The sequence below is a fragment of the Phodopus roborovskii genome, unplaced genomic scaffold (assembly GCF_943737965.1).
Source record: "Phodopus roborovskii unplaced genomic scaffold, PHOROB, whole genome shotgun sequence".
NCBI classification, from domain to species: Eukaryota; Metazoa; Chordata; class Mammalia; order Rodentia; family Cricetidae; genus Phodopus; species Phodopus roborovskii.
The window spans coordinates 14368904-14393191 of record NW_026126459.1 but is presented as its reverse complement, the minus strand read 5'-3'; the positions used below and the strand labels follow the sequence as shown (position 1 = coordinate 14393191).

Here is a 24288-nt window from a genome sequence, read left to right as displayed (position 1 = left end):
ATGAAACCATCAGAAAATTCATTAGATAATGGGAATTTGAGGGATGGCAGTGTAAAGTGCTCAGAACTATACCAGAGTATTCTTGTTGGATATTAATAAGCCAAATTCAAAGTTTCCCTTGGTTAAAAACAGTCTCATGTGTTTTTATTGCTTAATCAGTGAAGTGAAATATTTTTTATATAATTTGCAAGTTCTTTTACCATAACAATGGATCATGACTATTTTAAGCCATTCCCACTTATTGGCTAATTTGGATTTTATAACAAACTTAAGAGGTATAGGATATTATAATCATTGTAATAGAAGATATAAGAACAAATAGATAAGAAACTTGACCAGTGATAATTGGTTATTAATCTAGAGTGGCACTTTGAACTCTTGCTGTCCAGAACTGTTGTTATTAGGCTATTCTTATGTGCACAATTCTTATCCACTTCTATCTATTGCATTCCGATTTTATAAAGGTAAAGAAATTGCATGTCATTGGGGGTAGGTTGTCATTACTTTATAAGCTTGATTCTAAATAAATAAAACTCAAACCCCAAACCATATAAGAAACCAAGGCTTACTACTTAGTAATTAGGCATATTATTAAGATAAAATGCTGAGGCATAATAGGATACTTTGCTATTCTATTGTTTCCTTTGGGGGAATAGGAAACAGTGGTTATAGCAAACTACATTCAAAAGCAATGTGAAGACCAAGAATAAGTTGAGAAGATATTGAGAGGACAGGACTCAAAGCTGTCCTGAACAGGTAGAAGCCATGGATGAAGACTAGGGCACACTGGTTGTCTTAGCTTGCCTGTTTTCTACAAAAGAACACCAACATTTAGGTAAGTTGTGAGGAGAGTATTTGTGTTTTCTTATTTTAGAAGCTGTGAAGTTCAGTGCTGACGTTAAGGGGCCATGTCTCATGATGCCTTGTGTCATTCAGTGGTAGAAAGCAGATGGGCAAAAGAGCCCTTTGCCAGGCTGGCTTTGGGATGAACACATGAAAGCATCCTTATCTCAATAACCCACTTCCTTAGTTAGGACCCTGGTCCCCTGGAAGTGTGACTACTCCATTAGGAGAGCAGCATACAGTAACCTATTCAAAGCTTTTATTCGTCACTGTTGTATGGACAGAGGGTGCCCATCAAGGCAAGTCTACTCAACTGTAGAGAGCAATGAGAAGACACTTCAAGTTAGTTTCAAAAGAGTTGACAGTGTTAGCAGGTGGGAGAGTGACATCAAGAATAGGGAGGAAGAGCAGATGGAGGAGGTAAGTGTGGTGTAGCACTTAGCAACTAAAGGGACTTGCTGGAACAAAGACACAACAAAATAAACCCTATTTGATACTTAATCCCCATAACAACTCTTAAGAAAGATAGTTTCCTTAGGTTGAGAGGAAGATAAATGTATCCTTTACATTTTCCAGGGTAATTGGGTGCTTTAGGGCAACTGCCTGGTTTCCTGGTGACTCTATGCATGTGTGATGTGAGGAATGATGATTCCAGCTCCTACAATTGTTCCAGCTTTGAAATATTAGTTACTAGTTTAAGTATGTGGCATACAGCAAGTACTGCACAGTTAAGGAAACCCTGAGATTTTAAGAGGGAAAACAACTTTCCTAAAAACCAAAACACACCAAGTAGCAGGTAATAACTTTCTGTATTATAAAAACCCTGTCCTAGGTGCTTGCTTAGCAATTGATAGAAAATGGTATATGGGGTTTCCTTGGCTTTGAACCCAATCTGAAAGTGCATTGTTACACAGCTGCCAAAAGCCGATGCAATCTGAAGTCACACTGATGCATGTGCAATGCTTACGTGAAGGAAAATGATGCATTTTTGTTGGACTGCTAAAACTGTCCTTTTTGCTAAGTTAAAAAAAAAAAAAAAAAAAGATTGTGGGTAGGCAATTTCAGGTGACTCAGCCTAATACTGTTGCTCTATATTTCCCTGGGAGCAAATTTGGAATGTTAACTCTTGATTCCTATGCTTTAATATATAAAAGATTAAGTATGCTTGTGAGGATGTCCTCTGTCTTAATGTGAGAGTGAACACATGTGCCATGTGATTAAGGAGGTTTGTTGTGAAGACTGTGCAGAGCCTGGATTGTCACAACAGCTCTCCTCAGGGTCTTAAAATATTTTAACTTAGAAGTGGGTACCAGGCAGTAGAGTGGCCCACACTAAGGAAGTGTTGGACAGCCCTAGAGTTTGTCACATGAGACTGAGTTTCTGAGGACTGCACAGAGGCCTCATGGATGTCTGTAACAGGAAACATACAATCAGGGCTGTAATGGCTCACCAGCAAGAGCTTGTTTGCAGTGCTAATATTTGTGTAAGTTTGTGATTTCACATTGCCAAGGAGTTCAAAACTTTTAAGAATTATATCAGTTTGCTGGGTGGTGGTGGCCCACGCCTTTAATCATAGCACTTGGGAGGCAGAGGCAGGAGGATCTCTGTGAGTTAAAGGCCAGCCTGGTCTACAAGAGCTAGTTCTATTACAGTTTCCAAAGCTACACAGAGAAATCCTATCTGTAAAAACCAAAAACAAACAAACAAACAAAAACAACAGCAACAACAAAAAGAATTATATCAATTCTTCCAGATCAATATCAAGTATAAAACATTATTTTACCAGGATGAGACATAGCTATTGACCTATTTCAGATTGGAATAAGAAAAAATAGGTACATTATTAATAACTCCACAAATACTTAATCATTTATTAATCACACAAAAGAGAAAGATTAGAATCATGGTCAAACATCTCAAGGAAGACAAAGGCAAAGATGAATGGTATAAGGAAGTTAATCAGACATAGTTTAACATTTTTTTTGTAACAACCCAAACTGAAGTAACACCAGAAATGAAAAACTCAACACGCCAATTAAAAATTTTAGTAGAAAGACTTGCAAACAGAATGGACCATGCCAAACATAGAGTCAGGGATTAAAGACAAAGTACAGAATGTACATCACCCAGGAAATATCAATGACATCATTTAAAAATAAACTTTATCATCAAAAAAAATCTCCTAAAAAGTCAGATGCCCATCCAGGTACAAGAGGTCGACAGACCAAATAGACTAGACCAGAAAAGAAATTATAATGATATACTAGTTAAAACATTAAAAAACACAGAATAAAATATAGTATTAAAAGGTGCAAGGGAGAAAGGTCACATCACTTATTAAAGAAGTCCTATAAGACGACACTTGATTATTCCACAGAAACCTTTAAAGCCAGAAGGGCCTGGAAAGATGCACTCCAAATTCCAAAAAGAGTTTGTAATTGTCTCTGCCATACTTTATATCTTTCTCTTCTGCTATCTTATATACTAATGGTAGTATTTTAAATTCTGTATTGGCCTTCCATATACATGAAAATATATCAGAAGGGAAATATATGTGTTTTAGCACATGGTTTCTGAGATTTCATCCTATGGTCATCTGGCTTACTTCTTTGGGTCACATGGTATATTGAATGGGTGGGAATGTGTGGCACAGGAATCATGCTCACCTCATGGTGGTAAGAAAGAAAGAAAACCAGTAGGGGCATGGGTCCCAATAAACCCTCTATGGGCATGCTACCAAAGACTTAGCCTCCTTCTTCAAGGTCCCCAACAGTGCCACAGACTGGACACCTTGTCTTTAGCATATGGACCTTGAGGAGTGCTTTCTTTTTGTCCATATGCATTGATATGTGGCCTTTCCTCCCTGTTCATAACAGCAGAGATCTCCGACTTTGTAGTTACCCCTAGCTCTCCACTTGTTAGTACCTGCTTCGGTTCGGACAATTCCCTTCAACGCTTCTGTCAGACTGTCCCTGTGGAAGTATGTGATCTCTGCTTTTGTTTTCTATCCTACATTTCTAAAGGATGGTGCTGCTAGTTTTCTCAGCTGGCTGTTCCTTTTCCTTTCATTATGTTCATGTTTCTCTCTCATGCATTCAAAGCTAACTCCTGAGAAAGAAGCCTATTGTCAGGAGTTGAGACATGCTTAACTGTTCTGTCTTTACTGCTAGGGGGATATATTTTTTTACATTTGAGTGATTAATTATGGTATGTTTTTAGGTAGACCTTATTTTTTAGTTTTTTTATTTAATTTTTTTTTTTATTTTACATGTCGATCCCAGTTCCCCCTCCCTCCCTTCTTCCCTTCCTTACTTTCTTCTCCCTCACATGCACCGTGACCACCCTCCCCTCCCATCCCCTACCCCACATATAGGGCTATGCTCTCTAGGTGAGGTCATGTAGATCGGTCAAGTCATATGAAGTAGGGACTAGGACTTCTCTCCTGTTTCTAGGTTAAGGGAGTATCCTTCCATGGGGGAATGTGTCCTCAAGGTCCTTTTGTGCACCAGAAATACATCCTGGTTCCACTGTCTGAGGTCCCTTAGACTGCTCAGTCCTTCTGGCTGAGACCCATATTCGGGGGGGGGGGGCTGAGTCAGCCGCCTGCTGGATTCCCAGCTATCAGTCTGGGGGGCCTGTTAGCTCCTCCTTGTTCAGGTCTCCCTGTGCATCTGGATTCTAGTTTGACTCAGTGTTTAGTTATGGGTGTTTGCTTCTGTTTCCAAAAGGTACTAGATGAGGGCTCCATGATGGTGGATAAGTAGACTTTATTATTTTATTTTTCTGATTTTTCAAGACAGGGTTTCTCTGTGGTTTTGGAGGCTGCCCTGGAACTAGCTCTTGTAGATCAGGCTGGTCTCCAACTCACAGAGATCTGCCTGCCTCTGCCTCCTGAGTGCTGGGATTAGGTAGACTTGGTTGAGTTAAATGTGATGACCTTTGACATTCTGTGACCTGGATATTTGTATCCCTCTCTTGTTTTGGAAAAAATTCTGATAACATATCCCTTTGAAAAAGCTTCCTTTTTTTTCCCCATGCTCTCATGCTTCTGAAATCACCAATTACCAGAATATCTACGTTCTGATGCTGTCCATGTTCCCATACTTTTGTTAATTCTTTCCTTCTTTCCTTTTTATCCCTCTGTGTGTTTTCAAATACCCTGCCTTTGAATTCTCTGATGTTCTCTCTGTTTAATCTCTGTTAGCTATACCTTCTATTACAGTTTTCTTTTACTCCATCTAATTTTTAGCTTGAAAATGGAGTTTTTAATTGTTCTAGATAATAAAAACCCAGAGCTGACTCAGCAACACTGAGAGATTAGAGAGAAGAAGGAGCAAGTCACTACCACACTTTACCTCCTTAGTGTATCAACTGACAAGAGAATGAGTTCCTGTTTATCCCTACCTATATTCTATTTCTGCCCAGTTACCTAACTTCCTGTCTATTTGTACAGACCTCCAGACCTCTATGATTAGCTAATGGTAAGCACCATTCTCTGACCTTCAGACAGTCTTTATTTGTACAAGCAAGATATCACCACATATCTCCCTTTTAGTCTAAAAATTTTTAAAGGCTATAACTAATATAAAAAAATTATATACAATAACTATATACAGTGTATACAGGCAATAAGTACATCAACAATGTCTAGTCCATTATCATTTGAAACATTTAGAAAAAATATTCCATTATCTATTCTTTCTTGATGAGTCCAAAATCTTGTACCTAATGTTCTTTCTATTCTAATTTGCATTATCAAATTATCTTTTAATGTCTTTCAAATCTATTACACTTAACACATCTTAGTGAGTCTTTACTGAGTCTGATAAACAAGGAAAACTATGACTATACTATCTACTATTCAACTCTTCAACTCCCTCAGAGACCCAAGAAGGAAATAATATTAACTGAGTAAGCAGGGTGAGCAAGAGACTTCAAAAAAAAAGTGATAAATGACAGAAACAGCTGGCTTCCTGGACAGTCACCCAAGGTTGATGAAAGAGGTCCTTCTGTATGCTACAAATATATGTTTCTCTTATTGATTGTTGAATAAGGCTATTTCAGCTAATGGACAGGCAGGATGTAGCCAAGCAGGAAGTATAGGTGGGACTACCAGAGTAGGAGAATTCTTGGAGAAGGAACATGGAGAGAATCTACCAGAGAAAAACCTTGTAGCTACTGAGAAGGTAGGGCACATTCTCTGGTAAGATAAAGGCATGTGAGGATATATAGATTAATAGTTATGGGTTAATAATTATGAGAGAGAGCTAGCCAGTAAGAAGTATAAGCCATCAGCCCAACAGTTTTTGGTTAATATAAGCCTCAGTGTGTTTATTTGGGATTGAACAGCTGTGGGACTGGGCAGGACAGAAACTTCCTTCTATATCAGCTCAATGTTTTGGTACCTTTTTCCTTTTATTTGGTCCCCTCTCTTTAAGTTTCTTTGTCAGTGAATTGTTGTTGTTGTTTTGTTTTGTTTTGCCTTGGACCATGTTGAGTTTCCTTAAAATGGCTGATTAAATTCTTCTAGATTTTGCCTGTACAGAAAATGTTTCTTGTTTCTTTCACCTTGTTTTAACTGTTAGGTGACATGATTCCCTGAAAGTTTCTGAATGTTGTAGAGGAGTGCTTTATTCTAGTCATTTTAGTCTGTAGTTATTTGTGCTTATTTTTCTAGGAATGCAAGCATTCCACATGCTGTTTATTTTTTCTGAGTGTCTTCACATTGTGTCTCAAGTCCAGCTTTGCCAAAATCTGGTTGTGATTATTGTTTTTGCACTAGAGAGTGACCTAAGCTCAGATTTGCTCCAGATCTGTAGTTGGCTTTTATTTAGTAGGTATTAGGTTACTAGAGTGAAACCTAAAATGAGTAGTCTGACCTTGTGAGATTCTCCTTGGGTCCAGTATAGGTCCTCATGCCTTACAAAGTTTCAAACCTGTGGTAGTAACTTTAAATGTCCAGACAGTGGTAAGATGATCACAGATCATCTCCTATTGATGCTGGCCCTCTTCTAAAGGGTCCACCTGTGGACACTGGCCTGTGAATAGGTCTACGCAATTTTATGTTTCTGCAGCCCATCATGGGTTTCCTAGTCAAAAGCCTGTGCTGCTTCCCTGCCCTACAGTGAATGAATAGCTTTCTTACTCTGCCTTACAAGTTTGAGGTGGTATGGAGAAGCCTGGCTCTTGTCCACCAGAGGAGACCCCAAACTGGGTCATACCCTAATTTCATTATCCCAAGGATCTATGTCATCTCAGCAGGGTTCCGAAGCCCAAGTTCAGCTGGAAGTAATATAGGACAAATTGTGACTGTGTCTCACTAAGACATTTAGGTGTCAGCTCGTTGTGGCAAATTTAGACTTCTGATGACAACACTCTTGAGTACAACTGTGAGTACAACATGAGGTTTGGGAAGGGTGATGAAGACAGTCGTTTGCCCCCAGAACTGATATAAAACTGGGTTACATCTGAATCTTCCATCTCCAGGACCTGAAGTTTAGCTAGGGGAGTGTGCCCACTCTAGAACTGGCAATGAAGTGAGCTGAAACTTGAGCCTGACCAAGTTTCTACCAGCATGTACATTTCTTATGGGCTCTGGTAGGTCTGGAGGCTGTATCTGCAAGATCTAGCCTGGATGTAGAGCCTAGTGTTGGTTCTCACTGTGGTGATTCTAGCGCTGAATTCTTGCTATTCTCCTTGCTGCCTAGGATTGGGGGTGAGGATGGAGGTAAAGAAACCCAGTTATTAGATATTGAGGTTCACTTATGCAATCCATAATCATTGGCAGAGGGAGAGAGGAGATGGGGTTCCACATAACAGTAGATATCAGAGCAGAGTGGTGAACTTGATGCTGGATTTTAATGTTATGGACTGCATGTCACTCCTCATTGTCACTCCTCCAAGTCAGAGGCATCTTGTTTCCACTATTTGGAATTATGGAAGGGGAGACATTGGCCAACTCATTTCTTCTTACCTCCTCTGTGTTTCCTGAATCTTTTCCTTACACTGAAACAGTTCACTGTAGCTTCTCATCTGGTGTCATTAGCTCTTGGGAAGGTAATTTGGTATGTGATGAGTCATCCAAACGTGTGTGTTTGTAGGGGATCAATATTGCAGGATCTTAGCAATCATTTTGCATTGCCTGTCCATATTGCATGTTTTTCAAATTTATTATGAATTCAATTTAGATAATAACCTCTTTACAACAATAGATTTTGAAATTATGGTCTCATTTCTGCACATTTGTTTTGCCATAATGCCATTCCCCCAAACACTGCATTTTAGGGAAAAAAAAAAGGACCTTTATTTGACTGGTGATTCTATTGGTTGAAGGGTCCAGGCATGTAAACCTCAGAGTTCACAATTCATTGAAAAACATGTTTCTAATATCTGATACATAATAAATAAAATTTGTATTCTCTAATATGAACCCCCATGTGAATCCATTCAATTGTTTTCCTCTAGGTTCTAAATTATAACACTAATCATAGTATTGATAGCTAGAAATGACAGGAGAAAAGCATATGATTTACTCTGAAAACAGTATTTTAGGTAAACTTTTAAAATAATGGAACCTGAAAATTGATGGGATTTAGTCTTCTCTGTATTTTATGCATGAAAGTTAAAGAGAGATGATGATGGTCATATTTTTTTGATGACTAATGTTTCATTCCTAAAAATGAAAGGTCCTAAAAAACTCAAGGACTGTCCCATATGTAAAACATTGATTTTAGCAATATTATTACAAGAATGTCACATGCCTTCTCCTTTTCCATCTCTGTAGCCACAGCTCACCGATCAATAATAATGTAAGTTCTGAATAAAGGCTCAGATCTTCCATTTGTCATTTCAGAAGTAAATGAACTTCAGATTGTTGATTTGTGGAAAAATAAATGCATTGTGTAATGAGCCACAGAACCCAGCTTTATCTCTTTCCCTCAGAGGAAGAGGGCCATGCATTCTCTAATGAGGCCAGAGTTTGACATCCAGAACAAACATATAAGGGTATAGGCTGAGAGAGAGAGAGAGAGAGAGAGAGAGAGAGAGAGAGAGAGAGAGAGAGAGAGAGAGAGACAGAGAGGAGAGGGAGAGAGAGAGCACATGTATGTGCATGTGTGTAAACATGCATATGCATTTGTATGTCCATGTGTGCATATGTGTGCAAGCATGTGTGCATGAACACACACAAGTGTGTGTGTGTGTGTGTGTGTGTGTGTGTGTGTGTGAGAGAGAGAGAGAGAGAGAGAGAGAGATCAACATTTTCTATTCTGTACTCCCTAAAGGTTTGCAGTCTTAAATGCAAGTTTCTGATTGCATCTGACTAGTCTGTCCTAATTGTTCACCTGTCTGCCCTACAGAGTTTATTATTTCTCTTGTCAGCTAATCTGTCTTATGCAACTCACTAAGAATAAAGGTTCCTATCACATAGTAGTTGGCGTAAGATGTGTACTAGACCTGGTGAATTCTCTATGTGTCACGGTTACTCATCTGACCCGGGCTGCACCTTGACAGCATTTCTCTCAGAACACAGAAGAACTACCTGATGTCAAGAAAAGGAACTACTGAATATTATTTCTGTGCTTCTCCTCTGAAGCACTTTAATGATTGATTTAGAAGTCAAGAAAGCATGTTTTCTTTCCATGTATTTATAAATAGGAAAAAGCAGGTATAATCTTCAAAGGAAAACTTTCAAAACTTGATTGTGAATTGTCTTTTACTTTTTGCTTACAGTTTTGGAAGAATAATGTTTTATTCCAATAAAAATTTTTATATAGTTTAAATAACTAAAGAATTTGCAGTTGATAAATGTAAGGTCAGTTTCCCAATATTGTTATGGAAAAGGCTGAACAAGAGACACACCTGTATATATTTATTGTGCCAAAGATTATTTTAAGCAGGCACATATATCCTTAAATACACACACACACACACACACACACACACACACACACACACATATATATATATATATATACATGTATATATGTATATATATAGGTATTGTATCTTTTTTAAAATTATTATTATTATTTAATATTTTTTCTTATTTTATATATCGATTCCAGTTCCCTCTCCCTCCCATCCTCCCATGCCCCCCCACACTGATACCCCATCCCATCCCCATCCACTCTTCAGGGAGGGTGAGGCCATCCATGAGGGATCATCAAAATTTGTCAAGTCATTTTGGGTAGGGCCTAAGCCCTCCCCAGTGTCTCTAGGCTAAGAGAGGATCCCTCCATGGGGAATAGGTCCTAAAGTCCATTTGTGCACTAGGGATACATCCTGGCTTCACTGCCAGAGGTCCCATAGACTGCCCAGGACTCCTAACAGACACCCATGGTCTCGGTTGGTCCTTTGCTGGTTTCCCAGCTATCAACCTGGGGTCCATGAGCTTCCCCTTGTTCAGGTCAGCTGTTTCTGTGGGTTTCTCCAGTCTGTCCTTGACTCCTTTGCTTTTCACTTCTCCCCCTCTGCAACTAGATTCCAGGAAATCCACTCAGTGTTCAGCTGTTGGTGTCTGCCTCTGCCTCTGCCTCTGCTTCCCTTAGCTACTGGATGAAGGCTCTAGGATGGCATATAAGGTAGTCATCAGTCTCATTATCAGGGAAGGGCATTTAAGGTAGCCGCTCTACTATGGCTTAGATTGTTAGTTGGAAGTCATCCTTGTAGGTCTCTGGGCATTTCCCTAGTGCCATATTTCTCTTTAAATCTATAATGTCCCCCTCTATTATGGTATCTCTTTGCTTGCTCTCCTCTATCCTTCCCCTAACTCAATGTCCCTGCTCCTTCATGTTCTCCTCTCCCCTCCTCTTCTTCCCTTTTCGTTCTCCTAACTCCCTCTCCCCTCCACCGTGCTCCCAATTTGCTCAGGAGATCTTATCCATTTCTCCTTCTGTGGGAGACCATGTATGTCTCTCTTAGGGTCCTCCTTGTTTCCTAGCTTCTCTGGCAGTGTGGATTGTAGGCTGGTGATCCTTTGCTTTATGTCTAAAATCCATATATGAATGAGTACTTACCATGTTTTTCTTTGTGACTGGATTACTTCTCTCAGGATGGTTTCATCCATTTCCATCCATTTGCCTGAGAATTTCAAGAGTCCATTGTTTTTTTCTGCTGAGTAGTACTCTATTATTTAAATGTACCAAATTTCTTTATCCATTCTTCGTTTGAGGGGCATCTAGGTTGCTTCCAGGTTCTTGCTATTACAAATAATGCTATTATGAACATAGTTGAACAGATAGATATCTTTGTTGCATGAATGTGAATTGTTTGGGTGTATGCCTAAGAGTGGAATTGCTAGTCTTGTGATAGACTACTTCACATTTTCCTGAAGAACTGCCATTTTTATTTCCAAAGTGACTTTACAAGTTTGCATTCCCACCAGCAGTGGAGGAGTGTTTCCCTTTCTCCACCTCCTCTCCATCATAAATTGTTATTGGTGTTTTTCATTTTAGCCATTCTGACAGGAGTAATATGCTATCTCAGAGTTGTTTTGATTTGAATTTCCTTGATAGTTAAGGATGTTGAGCACTTTCGTGTCTTTCAGCCATTTTAGTTTCCTCTATTGAAACTTATTTAGTTCTGTACCCCACTTTTTAATTGAATTATTTGATGTTTTGGTAACTAGGTTCTTGAGTTCTTTGTATATTTTGGAAATCAGCCCTCTGTCAAATGTGGGGTTGGTGAAGATCTGTTCCCATTCTGTGGGCTGCTGTTTTGTCCTGTGGATTTGTAGACTGTGTCCTTTGCCTTACAGAAGCTTTCCAATTTCAAGAGGTCCCATTTGTTAATTGTTGATCTCAGTGTCTGTGCTACTGGTATTATGTTCAGGAAGCAGTCTCCTGTACCAATTTGTTCAAGGGTACCTCTCAATTTCTCTTCTAAAAGGTTCAGTGTGGCTGGATTTATGTTGAGGTCTTTTATAATTTGGACTTAAGTTTTGTGCATGGTGATAGATACAGATCTATCTGCAATCTTCTACCTACCAGCATCCAGTTAGTTATGTCAGCACCATTTGTTGAAGATGCTTTCTTTTTTACATTGTATAATTTTAGCTACTTCGTCATAGGTGTGTGGTAAATATCAATTTCATTGGTCTACCTGTCTGTTTTTGTGCCAATACCTAGCTGTTTTCATTACTATAGCTCAATAGTAGAACTTGAAGTCAGGGATGGTGATACCTCCAGAATTTCCTTTACTGTACAGGGTTGTTTTGGCTATCCTGGGTCTTTTGTTTTTCCATATAATGTTGAGGATTGTCCTTTCAAGGTCTATGAAGAATTGTGCTGGGATTTTCATGGGGATTGCATTGAATCTGTAGATTGCTTTTGGTAAGATTGCCATTTTTACTATGTTGATCCTACCTATCCAAGAGAATGGGAGATCTTTCCATTTTCTGGTATCTTCTTTAATTTCTAGAAAGACTCAAAGTTCTTACTATACAGGTCTTTAACTTGTTGGATTAGTATTACCACAAGATATTTTATATTGTCTATGGCTATTGTAAAGGGTGATGTTTCTCTGATTTCTTTCTCTGCCCCTTTATCATCTGTATATAGTAGGGTAATTGTTTTTTTGTTTGTTTGTTTGTTTTTGTGATTTTTGTTTTTTTGTTAATCTTGTATCCTGCCATTTTTGTGAAGGTTTTTATCAGCTGTAGGCTGGTAGAGTTGTCCAGATCACTTATGTAAACTATCATATCATCTGCAAATAGTGAAAGTTTGACTTCTTCCTTTAAAATTTGTAGTCCCTTGATCTCCTTTTGTTGTCTTATTGCTCTAGCTAGAACTTCAGGTATACTATTGAAGAGATATGGAGAGAGTATACAGCCATGTCTTGTTCCTGATTTTAGAGGAATTGCATTGAGTTTTACTCCATTTAGTTTGATGTTGGCTGTTGGTTTACTGTATATTGCTTTTATTATATTTAGGGATGTTCCTGTTATCTCTGATCTCTCCACGTCCTTTGTCATGAAGAGGTGTTGGATTTTGTCAAAGGCTTTTTCAGCATCTAGTGAAATGATCTTATGGTTTTTCTTTTTCAGTTTGTTTATATGGTAGATTTTCATATTTTGAACCATCCCTGTATCCCTGGGATAAAGCCTACTTGTTCATGGTTGATGATTTCTTTGATGAGTTCTTGGATTTGATTTTCCAGAATTTTATAAAATATGTTTGCATTAATATTCATGAGGGATATTGATCTGTAGTTCTTTCTTAGTTTGTGTCTTTGTGTGGCTTGTGCACCAAGGTAATTGTAGCCTCGTAAAAATAGTTTGTTAATGAAATTACATTTTACTGATCTTTCTTTCAAACCTTCCCATATATCCATTTTTGCTTTTCTTCAAACTCATTGACTCTTCTTTCATCAATTATCATTACATGCTTTTATGCATTGTATATAAATATATATTCTCAAATACCATCTGTTAATGCATATAATGTCACTTGTATGTCTGTTTTATTGTTCCATAGATAATTATGAACAGTTGTATACATCCTTTGGATAAGACAGAATAGCTGATATTCAAAATAAGATTTTTTTTCCTTCAATACTCCCTCATCTCCCTATATACTCAACCTCATTTTCTCTGTCTGAAAGAAAAACATCACCAAGTAAACAAACAAAATACCAAAGCAAAATAAAAGCACAAAAAAACCCAGGAAATTTGTTTTGTGTTGGCCAACTACTTAATCCTGTGCAGAGGGCTTTTCCTGCATATACCCTGTGACACTGCATTGAAGAAAAAAAAAATTTTCCCCTTCCTAGAAGTTAGCAGTGGCAAATAGCTTCTTGGCTCTGGGATTAGAGTAGGTGCCAGGACTTTCAATCCCAATACCTCATGCTCTGAGGCCAGAGAGTGTGCTAGTTGGAGAAGTAATAACAAGCCAAGCCCCAAAATGGGGAGAATTAATTTAGTTTAGGGTAAAGATTAATCAAATAGAAATGAAATGAATAGTGCTTTATAAGGAGGAAATTATTGGCAAATTCTTAGCCAAATTAACCAAAAAAGATAGATAACACAAATTAATAAAATTAAAAATCGAAAGGAAGATATTAAAACATATACTGGTAAAATTCAGAAAATCATGGAAATAAACTTTATATTCATCCAAATTCAAAAGTATAAAATAAATGGTTAATTTTAAGTAACTTTCACATATGAGCATTATACCAAAATGAGATAAGTAATATTCATCATAATCAGTATGGCTGTATCCTGGAGATGCAGGAATGGTTCATCAAATGTAGACCAATAACTGTAACTCATTGCATAAGTGGACTCAAAGACAGAAACCAAACATTATCTCAATAGATTAAATAAAGGATGTTGCTACAATCTATCATCTTGATGATAAAAGCCTTGGAAATGTGAGAGCTATAAAGGAAATACCTCAGCAAAGGTGATAAACCCACAGCTAACATAACAGTGAAAGACTTAAAATCATTTCCAATAAGGTTATGAGCAAACTGAAGGTATTTGCTCCTACTCTATATAGTGTTAGAAGTCTTAGCTAGAAAAAAAATATGATTTGAGAATGAAATTAAAATTATACAAGTAAAGGAAAGTTGTCCAAGTATCCTTATCTGCATAAGATATTGTTTATACATAAAAGATCATAGGGACTTTTATCATAATACTAGAGCTAATGAACAGTTCACAAAGTGGTAAGATGCAAAATTACTATGCAAAAAATCAGCACCCTTCCTTTATACCAATGACTAATACACTGAGAAAGAAATCAGAGAAACAATCCCTTTCAAAATATTCTAGTGTATATCTGCTTTCATGTATAGATGAGTAAGCACAATCAAGCAGATAAATTAACTCTACAATGAAAACTTTAAAATACCAAAGAAAGGAAGATTGGAAGATGCTATTGTTTGGAAGGAATAAAATTGTGAAGATGGCCATCCCACGACAAGTAATCTATAGATTCAGTGCAATTCAATCAAAGTTTGAATGACATTTTTCATAGGAATGGGGAGAAAAACAATTTTAAAATTCACATGGAAGCACAGGGGACCTCAGATATTCAAGGCACTTCTGAGCCCAAACAGTTTCTACTATCACCACTTTGGAATTATTAGTCATACTAATAAAAACAGAAGTGTGGATATATTGGGTAGAACATAGAAGCCAAACATAAGTCCACACAAGTATAGCCACCTTATTTTGACAAAGATGCCCAAAATAAATTGCAGGCAATATAGCTTTATCAACAAATGCTGCTAGAAAAAGTGGATATCTAAACACTGGAATAAAAATAGATTCTTATCTCTAACCTTGCACAAAATGGACTTCGGAAGGATCGGTGGCATCAATGTAAGAACCGAAAACCCTGAAACTTCTAGAAGAAAACTAGGTAGACCCTTTAAGACAGAGTCATAGAAACGGATTTTCTGAAAAAGACAATGGAACAAATGAAACATGAAAACACATAGAAAGCTTCTATACACACACAAAAAAAATGTTATCTAGTGAAAAGACAACCTTCATTATAGAAGAATAATCCTTGCCAAATGTTCATCTGACTGGGGGTTAACATGTAGAATAGAAAAAGAGCTTAAAAAACTGAACATCAGAAAAACAAAAAATCTAGTCAATAAATGCACAATAAAACTGAACAGTGAGCACTTGAAAGAAAAATACAAATGGCTCATAAATATCTTAAAAGCTTTAGATAGCCTCAATTATATGGGGAAATTATAATATAAAAACAATTCTGAAGCTATGCCTTACACCAGTCTTAATGGCTATTTTCAAAAACCAAATTATAATGCTGGTAGGGACATGGGAAAAGTGACTCTTATTTTTATTGGTGGGATTGTAAACTGATGTGATACTTCTGGAAGTCAACATGGAGGCTTCTCAAAAATATAAAACTAGATCTACTGTAAGAGCCATCTATACCACTATCTATACCACTCCTGGTAACTTATTCAGAGGGCTCTGTATCCTCATATATAGACACTTACCCATCCATGTTCATTAATGCTCTATTACAATAGAGGAAATGAAACCAATATGGATTTCCATCAGTTGATGAATGGATAATGAAGACGAGGTCAATATACATATTGGAATTTTATTGAGTTGAAAAAAAATGTAGATTTCAGAATATTAGAGGTGACCAGGGCCAGAGAGACAAATGAATTAAATAAAATAAATCTAAAAATGTAGTAAATATCACTGAGAGGAGCCAAGTCCTATAGACCAAAAGGAGTTTATCCAATATGCTCTGTGAAACCATCGGGTCTCTTAGTCTACTGAAATGACATGATATCATTTAAGGACAGCTCAGGTTGGTGGATAGGGGATAATTTGCACTGCAAATGGAAGTTGAAACAGATAGGACAATTATAAATATATATCAAGACTCTGAGTGGTTATCTTATAAGCAGCTGTGGGAACCCAGTGGGTGGAAAGAAATTGGTTCAAGTGTAACTGGCAGGATGGAGAAAATTCTCCATCTACAGACCTGTAAGACTATCAGCTGCATGACTCAAGAAAATAGCCATATGTACTAAGGCGACTCTGATTTGGTCTCATAGTTTTAGAAGTCACCATTAAGTAGGTGGGTTGTAAAGCCAATGTACAGTTGGTCTGTTTTGTAATGCTATAAGAGTAGCAGAGATAGTGTAATTTATAAAGTATTGAAATTTATTTTCTCACCGGAGCCTGGAACATCCAATATCGAAGTGCCTTCTAACGAGGGCCTTCCTGGTGTATTTTCACACTGCCGGAGGTGGAAGTAGGCAAGTCATAGGCCTTAATCCCATTTTCTGGGGAGGAGACTTCATGACCCCTATATCAATGACCCTTATATCATCACAAGACAACACTTGAATTTTAGCAAGGACACATTTGAATACAAGGACAAATGACACCACCTAATAGAAGAGTGCCTGTGGGGAGATGAGAACCTAGAAGTATGCTCTGTGAATAAGGAAATGAATGCCTAAGCCAGTACATAAAAAAATATAGTCAAGTATGGAGGCAAGAAGCTGGAAAAGCAGGCTTCAGTAAGAAGTGGTCATCTATTCCAGATAGGCTGAGAGGCCTAAGTGAGGTGGGTGCCCAAACCGATGCTGAGTTTAGCAGCATGAAGGCCGTGGTTGATATCCCCCAAAGCAATTTTCAGGGCCATGTGTGAGAAGATGTATTGAGACAGACATAGTATTATTGATTTATAGATGATTGGCTAAAACTAGACTTTTAAGATCTGCACATTAATCTTCAGTAGAAAGAATACAGTATACTCAGCTTCTGTGGCTACTCACAAAAGCCAGGCTTGTAAGGGTGGGTGTTAATGGCCACTGAGTTGTGGGATTGCAGGCTGCCAAATCAATGGAACCTCTGCTCAGAAGTTTTACTCTTATCACCTCACTAGGCCTTGCAGGTTCCTTCTCAGTACAGATTTGAGTTGAAGTTCAAAGGATGGGTGGGTGTTGGGGAACATGGATAATGGTGGAGTTCTGTTTGAGTGTCATGCTTTGCTAGCTCAAGACTTGGCACTTCGCTTTGGAAACTGTTTTGTCTCCATAAGTGGGGAACTGTGAGGGTTCAGATTGCCTTGTACTGCAGCTACAGCTGCTCCTGAGTATGAATGTCTGAACAGAGGAGGGACCTCTGCAGAAGGCCCTGTATGGACAGTACACCCAGAGACTCCCCCTTCTCAATCAAGAAAATATGTTTCAAGTGAACTGGCAATTGTGTGTCATGGAGACTACAGTGAATGGCTTCTGACCTATTCCTGAGATGCACTCAAGGCAGCATTTCAGTTGTGCTCAGACAAAGTAAATGACTTTCTCTTTTGTTTGTTTGAGTTATTTTGTTCTGATTTTTTGAAACAGCATCTCACTATGTAGTTCTGGCTGGCATAGAACTGGATGCTTGAATTCAAGGATTGCTCTACCAAACCAAAACATATTGTTTTCTAATGATGCTCCTCTCTTTAGCAACCATACTCTGCATGACCTTAGTTTCCAGCTCACTCCTTTTCTGATAAGAGGACTTTTCCAAATTTTTTTGGTCTACTTTTTTTTCACTCTTGACTCTCATGATAAATCTGGCTTCAAATAGCTGTCAAAAAAAAAAAAAAAAAAAAAAAAAAAAAAAACCATGCTATGGCATAAATGTGTGGTGTATTGGAGTTTTAGCGCACGATTAATTAGCCCATTATTTTGGAATTCAGTCTTATTTATGGCATGGATAAAATGTAGATAAACCCTTTTCTAGGATAACAAGAATGACCTCCAGTTCAATTTCCAATGTAATTCTCACAAGAACTTTTACTCCCACATTTTTATCAGTATTCCAGTCTTCTGAGTTCCCGCCAGAACCACTCACTAAGCATTGTTTACAGGGCTCAAACCTTTCTCTAGCATACATCTCAAAACTCTTCCATGCCCCCTCCCCAACTGGCTCTAAAGTCCTAAACACCCTGTATCAGGCTTAGTCACAGCAAGTCACTCCGGCATAGTCACTCTGACCAAAATTATTTACATAAGCACTCTAAGGTGGAATTCATTTCTTTGGCTTATTGTTCTTTGTGACTGGAAGACATGCAGATCAAGTAGTTCACATCATGGCAGCCAACAAGCAGATAAAAGAGAAACAAGAAGGAAGAGGCCAGGAATAAAATAAAACCCAAGGTCCTGCCTGTGTTCAGTGACGTGATCTGTCCACTAGATTCTCGTCTTGAATTTTCTAGAACTTTTCAAAATGGTCTCATCAGATGGAGAACACCTTTAGCTATATAAAGCCTTTTTCAGGGGCATGCTTCATATATGAGAAGTACTGTTTGGATTTCAGTTTGTTATATTATATTGGTCCATGATATAAAATATTGTCCAGGGGCAAATTATTTCTTTTTGAGGGAGTGATTAGTTGGCTATAACCCAAATAAACACTTTTGTCATAAGCATATTTTAAATGATCATTTTAACACAAAGTTGTAAAATACTCCTGACCTTCACATTGAATGCATGAGCTTGATTCTTCATTTTCCTATTAAAATGATGGTACTTCCTGGAACTTTAATAAAAATAAGTTCTCTAGCAAGACAGTCTGCCTGCAGGATTGCATAATAGATTCACAGCTAAGGTTAAAATCCCCTCATTAAAATGACAGCTGGAGGTGAAGAATATTAGCTGAGGGTAAAAGCAATTGTGATGTGTATATCTCTGCTGTCTTTAGGAGCGCTTACCTTCAGATGCAAAGGAGGCAGGCCCAATGTGCACTTTTGTTCCCTGATTTCCACATCCTAAAAAATGGAGAAACATATTTTTCCAAGCTGAAGTATTACCCAATTTTTTAGAAGCATACAAGGTTGGTAGATTGATTATAGTTTGTTGATCTTAATGGGATTAAGTAATGTTTGGGCTATAAAGAGTACAATAGATTATAAGAAACTTCTTTCTAAAACAAGACTAAGGGGCCTTGCTGTGTGAAAGGGCTGTTTCTATAAAAGGTGAGGATGAGATATGAATGTTTAATCTTTCTAATTAGGAATACATATTATCTGTCTAACTTTCTAAAAGTGTTTTATTTGAAAAAGTAAATTTAATGCATACATGGCTTTTTTTTAGTTTAGAAAGGAATTCAGTTTTTCAGTTGAAGTAGGGAGGGTGATGCATGACAACTTTTCTGATGCAGGGTGGTTGAGTTCATGCAGGGTGCTTAGTTCATGCCATTGGTAGTTTGATGTTTAGGCACTCCTCTCTGGGGCTATAAATGATCACGTCAACTTGGAATTATTGCTCATTTTTTAAAAAGGAACATTGACACTGAGTACTATATTTTGAAGTAAGTCACCAGGTAAGGTTTGGTTTTAACCTCTATGACCTCTCTGTTTCTATCTATAGTTTGGAAGAACTGAAGTGATTGATAATACTTTGAATCCTGATTTTGTAAGAAAATTTATTCTGGACTATTTCTTTGAAGAAAGAGAGAATCTTCGTTTTGACTTGTAAGTTCTCCTAAAACACAATTTTATAAACATGATTTTTAGAGATTACTTGAATAGTACAGTCTGTACTGAGTAGATTGTCCTGAGTGCAAGGCTGTTCCATTGGAAGGCAGCTTTATTCTGTTGGGCCAGAGGCTGAAGCACAGTACTGAGCACTGCTTTTCTTTTCAATGCTGTTTTAAAACATGATTTGAATAGCTAAGTGGACAGTTTAGTCAGGCTGGGGAGTGCAGGTGGGCTTTTTCTGAAACCTAACTATATCACTGGGCACCTTCAAGTTCAGAGTACTCTAAGAACATGTCCAGCATGTTCACCTTAATAGCTAATGGCAGATGGTTCACGTGCTAGCCTAACATTGTTTGCAACTCTGTCTCATGATGGCATCCCTTGATGCTTCATGTTTACACACACACACACACACACACACACACACACACACACACACACACACACACACACACACACATCTTTTTTCTTTTAATTTATTGCATTGCTGTTTTACCTGCATGAGGGTGCTGAGTACCCTGGAACTGGAGCCACAGACAGTTGTGAGCTGCCATGTGGATGCTGGGAATTGAAGCCAGGTCCTCTGAAAGAACAGCCAGTGGTTGCAACCACTGAACCATTTCTGCAGCCTGATGCTTCATGTTTTTAAGAGCCAAGATGATAGAGGTAGCTTTTTTTTTAATTTTACATATTTTTATATCTTGACACTGAATCAGTCATATTAGAATACTATTACCAGCAAGTTCAACTTGCTGTCCACAGCAAACATGGGGCCAGTTTTTTTGTTTTGTTTTGTTTTTGTATTTTTGTTTTGACTTGGGTGTTGTCAGTTATAAATGAGCCATTGTTCAACAGAGATGAGCTTTGCATACTCAGAGGGTCTGGACATGGGTAAAAAGAAACCCTGGGAGAAGAAAAAAAAATGTGTACTAATATTTCAGATGCTCTGTATAATATAATATAGCATTTGCTTTGTATATCAAAATGATGGATACTTATGAATATCAAAAGTATTTTAGAAGGTTTATGCTTTGCTTAAATTATTGAAAAAATCATGCTAGCCTATCAGTCAGTATGTATGAATACTTTTTAATAGCAAAAGATGACATCTTATTTGGAAGAGTCCTAATTTCCCTCCTAATATAAAATAAGTTCCTTACTGATAGTAACTGTATTTCATTTTACTCTGAAAGGTATGCAATCAAAGAATCTGTCATTAGATTAAGCAAACAAAATTAATGTTGTTCACATTAGGCATTTATTTCCATGAAACTTCTCTCCAAATAATCAAATGAGAGTACTGAGACATGAAAATGAAGCATGCCCATAGCTTCTGCCCACCCTTGCCTGCAGAGGCTATAGTTTTGTTACTTAACTGCTAGGGAAGACCACGCAAATGTGGCTCCCTGCCCCACTTGCTCAGAGCTTATAGCAGCTGCTTTTGAAATGCTCCTTCTCTCTCAGCATCATGGTATATCCTGAACTTTTCCACTTCAATTTTATCCTAAAGCCAGTCACCATTTCATGATTCTCTGCTGTTTCCGCTTTCTTTCTCTCTTTCACATCCGTCTGCATTGCTTTCTTTCACTTAAAAGTAATATGTGTTTATTATAAATGTAAAGTGATGTAACCACTTAAAAATAAGACTTCTATTATTCCAATTTAATAGAGATGTAAGTGGTTCACTGTGACAATCATCGGAGCTGCTTTAAACATGGATATGCTTGTGGGAATTGAAGCAAATGTATTTTCCTGTATCTTTAAGGTTTCACATATTTTTTTCTATGCCACAGACTAGCTGAGTAGTTCATTTATTTTTAGAGCTACATGATGATTTTTTTTGCAAGAATATAATGTATTTTATCATTTATTGATGCTTATTTCCACTGACTACTCTTCTGCTATAGGTAACCTGGAGAAGCATCCCTGTTAGCGATGTAGTGGGATTTATTATTACTCTGACTTGCAGTTTTAGATCAAATTTAAGTATAAAAAGGAAGCACATGAGACCACTTACTATGTGTCCTGATTTGTTGAAACTATTCTAGGAATGTACAGTCTTTGTTATTTTTCTGAACTCTCATTTTTTGTTTATTTGGGTTTTTAAATTTTATTTATTTATTTTTGCTCTGATTGTTTGAATCATTTCCCTGAAGTTTTGGTTGTGGTCTGCTGACAGACACTAAGCCCATTCGCAGGCGATTGCTTATACATTTTCTCCTCTGTTGTCACCCTTTGTCCCTTTTACTGGCATTTTGGGTTCATGTCCTGTTCAAAGTCCCTTATCTGGTACCCATTGCTGTGGCTGTTTCAGGAACAGGTGTGGCAGTATGACAGGGAATAGGAAGGAAGGGAGGCTGACTGATACACTGTCACTTCAGCTTCCTAGAACTTACAGGTCTTAGAAAAACCGAATAATCCTCGAACCATGAAGGTGTTCTGCAAGATTGAATTAATAGAGCCTCACTAAAATTTCAGAATTTTAATTCAAATAACATCTTAATTTTATGTTTCTTAATAACTAAAACAAGGAGGGCTAGAAAGGTTTAGCTGTAGATTGAAAGAAAGCAGCACATATTCTCTCAGTTCATGTGGCATTCCAATGGCATTTGATTCTGTTTACTCATTTTATTGAAATGTTTCATATAACATTTTCAATTTGGTATAGGCTGTTTCTTATACTGTGACCTTTTTCAAGCAAAATGAATAAGGGATGCCTTCATTACTTCATCAGTTACATACATATGTATATAATACACATGATTGACTTGAAATTTCTCATTTAAGTGTATTGGCTGTAAAAAATGTATGACAATTTTAGACAATGTAGAAAATAATGAATGGACTAAAGTATCATATGAAAAATCAAGTGTGATTTCTAACTCTCATCATTCAGAGAGCTGAGCTCACACCTTCCAATGCCTTGACACTGGCAGCTGATTGAATAATACCCATTCCCACCCAGCACACTAGCATGTGGTGGCTGGCAAACAGTTGCAAGGATGTTCCCTCCATAGCACACCAGTGTGAAGTGGTAACCATCCATCCATAGCATACCAATGTGAAGAGGCCAGCTATCATCTATTCATAGCACACCATTGTTAAGTGGCCAGTCATCAACCATCCATAGTACACCATTGTGAAATAGCTGTCATCATCCATCCATAGCACACCACCCACCAGTGTGAAGTAAACAGCTAATGGCTGCACATGACTTTCTGAATTGTTTTTGGATTTAGTTAATTTCTAGTGATATATTCTTGTTGCTGTGCTGTGACAAGATATCTTACAAAGCAAACTAAGGGGGGAATGGTTCTTTTTGGCTCACAGTTCAGAAGAACACTGTCTGTCTTGGTATGGATGACATGTTGGCACAAACGGCTTGATCTGTGACACTGACCAAGAAGCAGACACAGGAATATGTAGTTTCTCTTTTACTCTTGCATTTAGTTCATGGCCCCACCCCTTTGAGGCAGGCAACACATATTCTGGAAGGGTTTTCTACCTTCTTCAGTTAAGCCTGATTAGACACTCTCAGAAGTGCATGCAGAGGTATATCTCCTAAGTGACTGGAAGTTGAGAATGAAGATAAAGCAATACTGCTGTTTGTACAGAATCAGAGAAACATAAGTAAAACAGCTTTGGTCATCTGTTCTCTAGGGCTCCATGGTGGAACTCTTGCTTGTGTGATGGACTTCCTGGGTTCAGTGCCACAAATGGAAGCATATCATCTTAGCAAGTGCATGTTATAAAAGATGGTGCCGTTTTTCAGTCCTTAAGGAAAATTTAGGAAAGAAGGGAAGGTGGAAAGGGTAAAGATATAGGTACATAGATAATAGGTAGCTATCTAGCTAGATGATAGATGATAGGTAGATGGATTATAGAAATAATGTATGGATGATAGATAAATAATAGATGGATGGATGGATGGATGGATAGATAGATAGATAGATAGATAGATAGATAGATAGACAGACCAATAGAAGAATGATAGGTAGAGAGAGCTTGCCTGTACCCCTGATACCACTGATATTGTTGCCATTCTGATTATGCCATGTACCTTTTGCTGTTCTGGTTGTGATTGACATTTATATGCACTTAGTATTTATCAGTTTTGCATCATAGAATCCACTTTTCTCATGGAGCTAATGTGTAAAGCTTTGATGCTTATTTTTATTATTCCAAGCACTCAAATAATATGGCTGTCCCATAAATAAAATATTGGTGTGATTGAAAACTTTATTATTGTAGAAAAGGCTGCATGTACCACAGTGACTCCGAGCAACACATGGAAATGCCCAGTCACTGTGTGAGATGTGCCAGGGTGCAGGACAGAGAAGATAGGATCTTTTCCATCCTTTTATTCTCATGGAAACCAAACCCCAAACCCCCAAAAGAGATTCATGAGTCTAGATTTGACTCACCCGGTAAAATATGTCTTGATCTGTCAGATGGCAGTAATCAT

At 37.7% G+C, this 24288-nt stretch overlaps 1 protein-coding gene across 1 annotated transcript in view; it reads left to right on the top strand.

Annotated features, from left to right (window-relative positions):
* The window catches only part of Cpne8 (copine 8), a 180782-nt gene that overhangs the window by 37351 nt on the left and 119143 nt on the right, over nucleotides 1-24288 (top strand). Inside the window, exon 4 of the mRNA XM_051189672.1 lies at nucleotides 19714-19817. Within this exon, the coding sequence (XP_051045629.1) occupies nucleotides 19714-19817 (104 nt within the window). The remainder of the gene's footprint in view (nucleotides 1-19713; nucleotides 19818-24288) is intronic.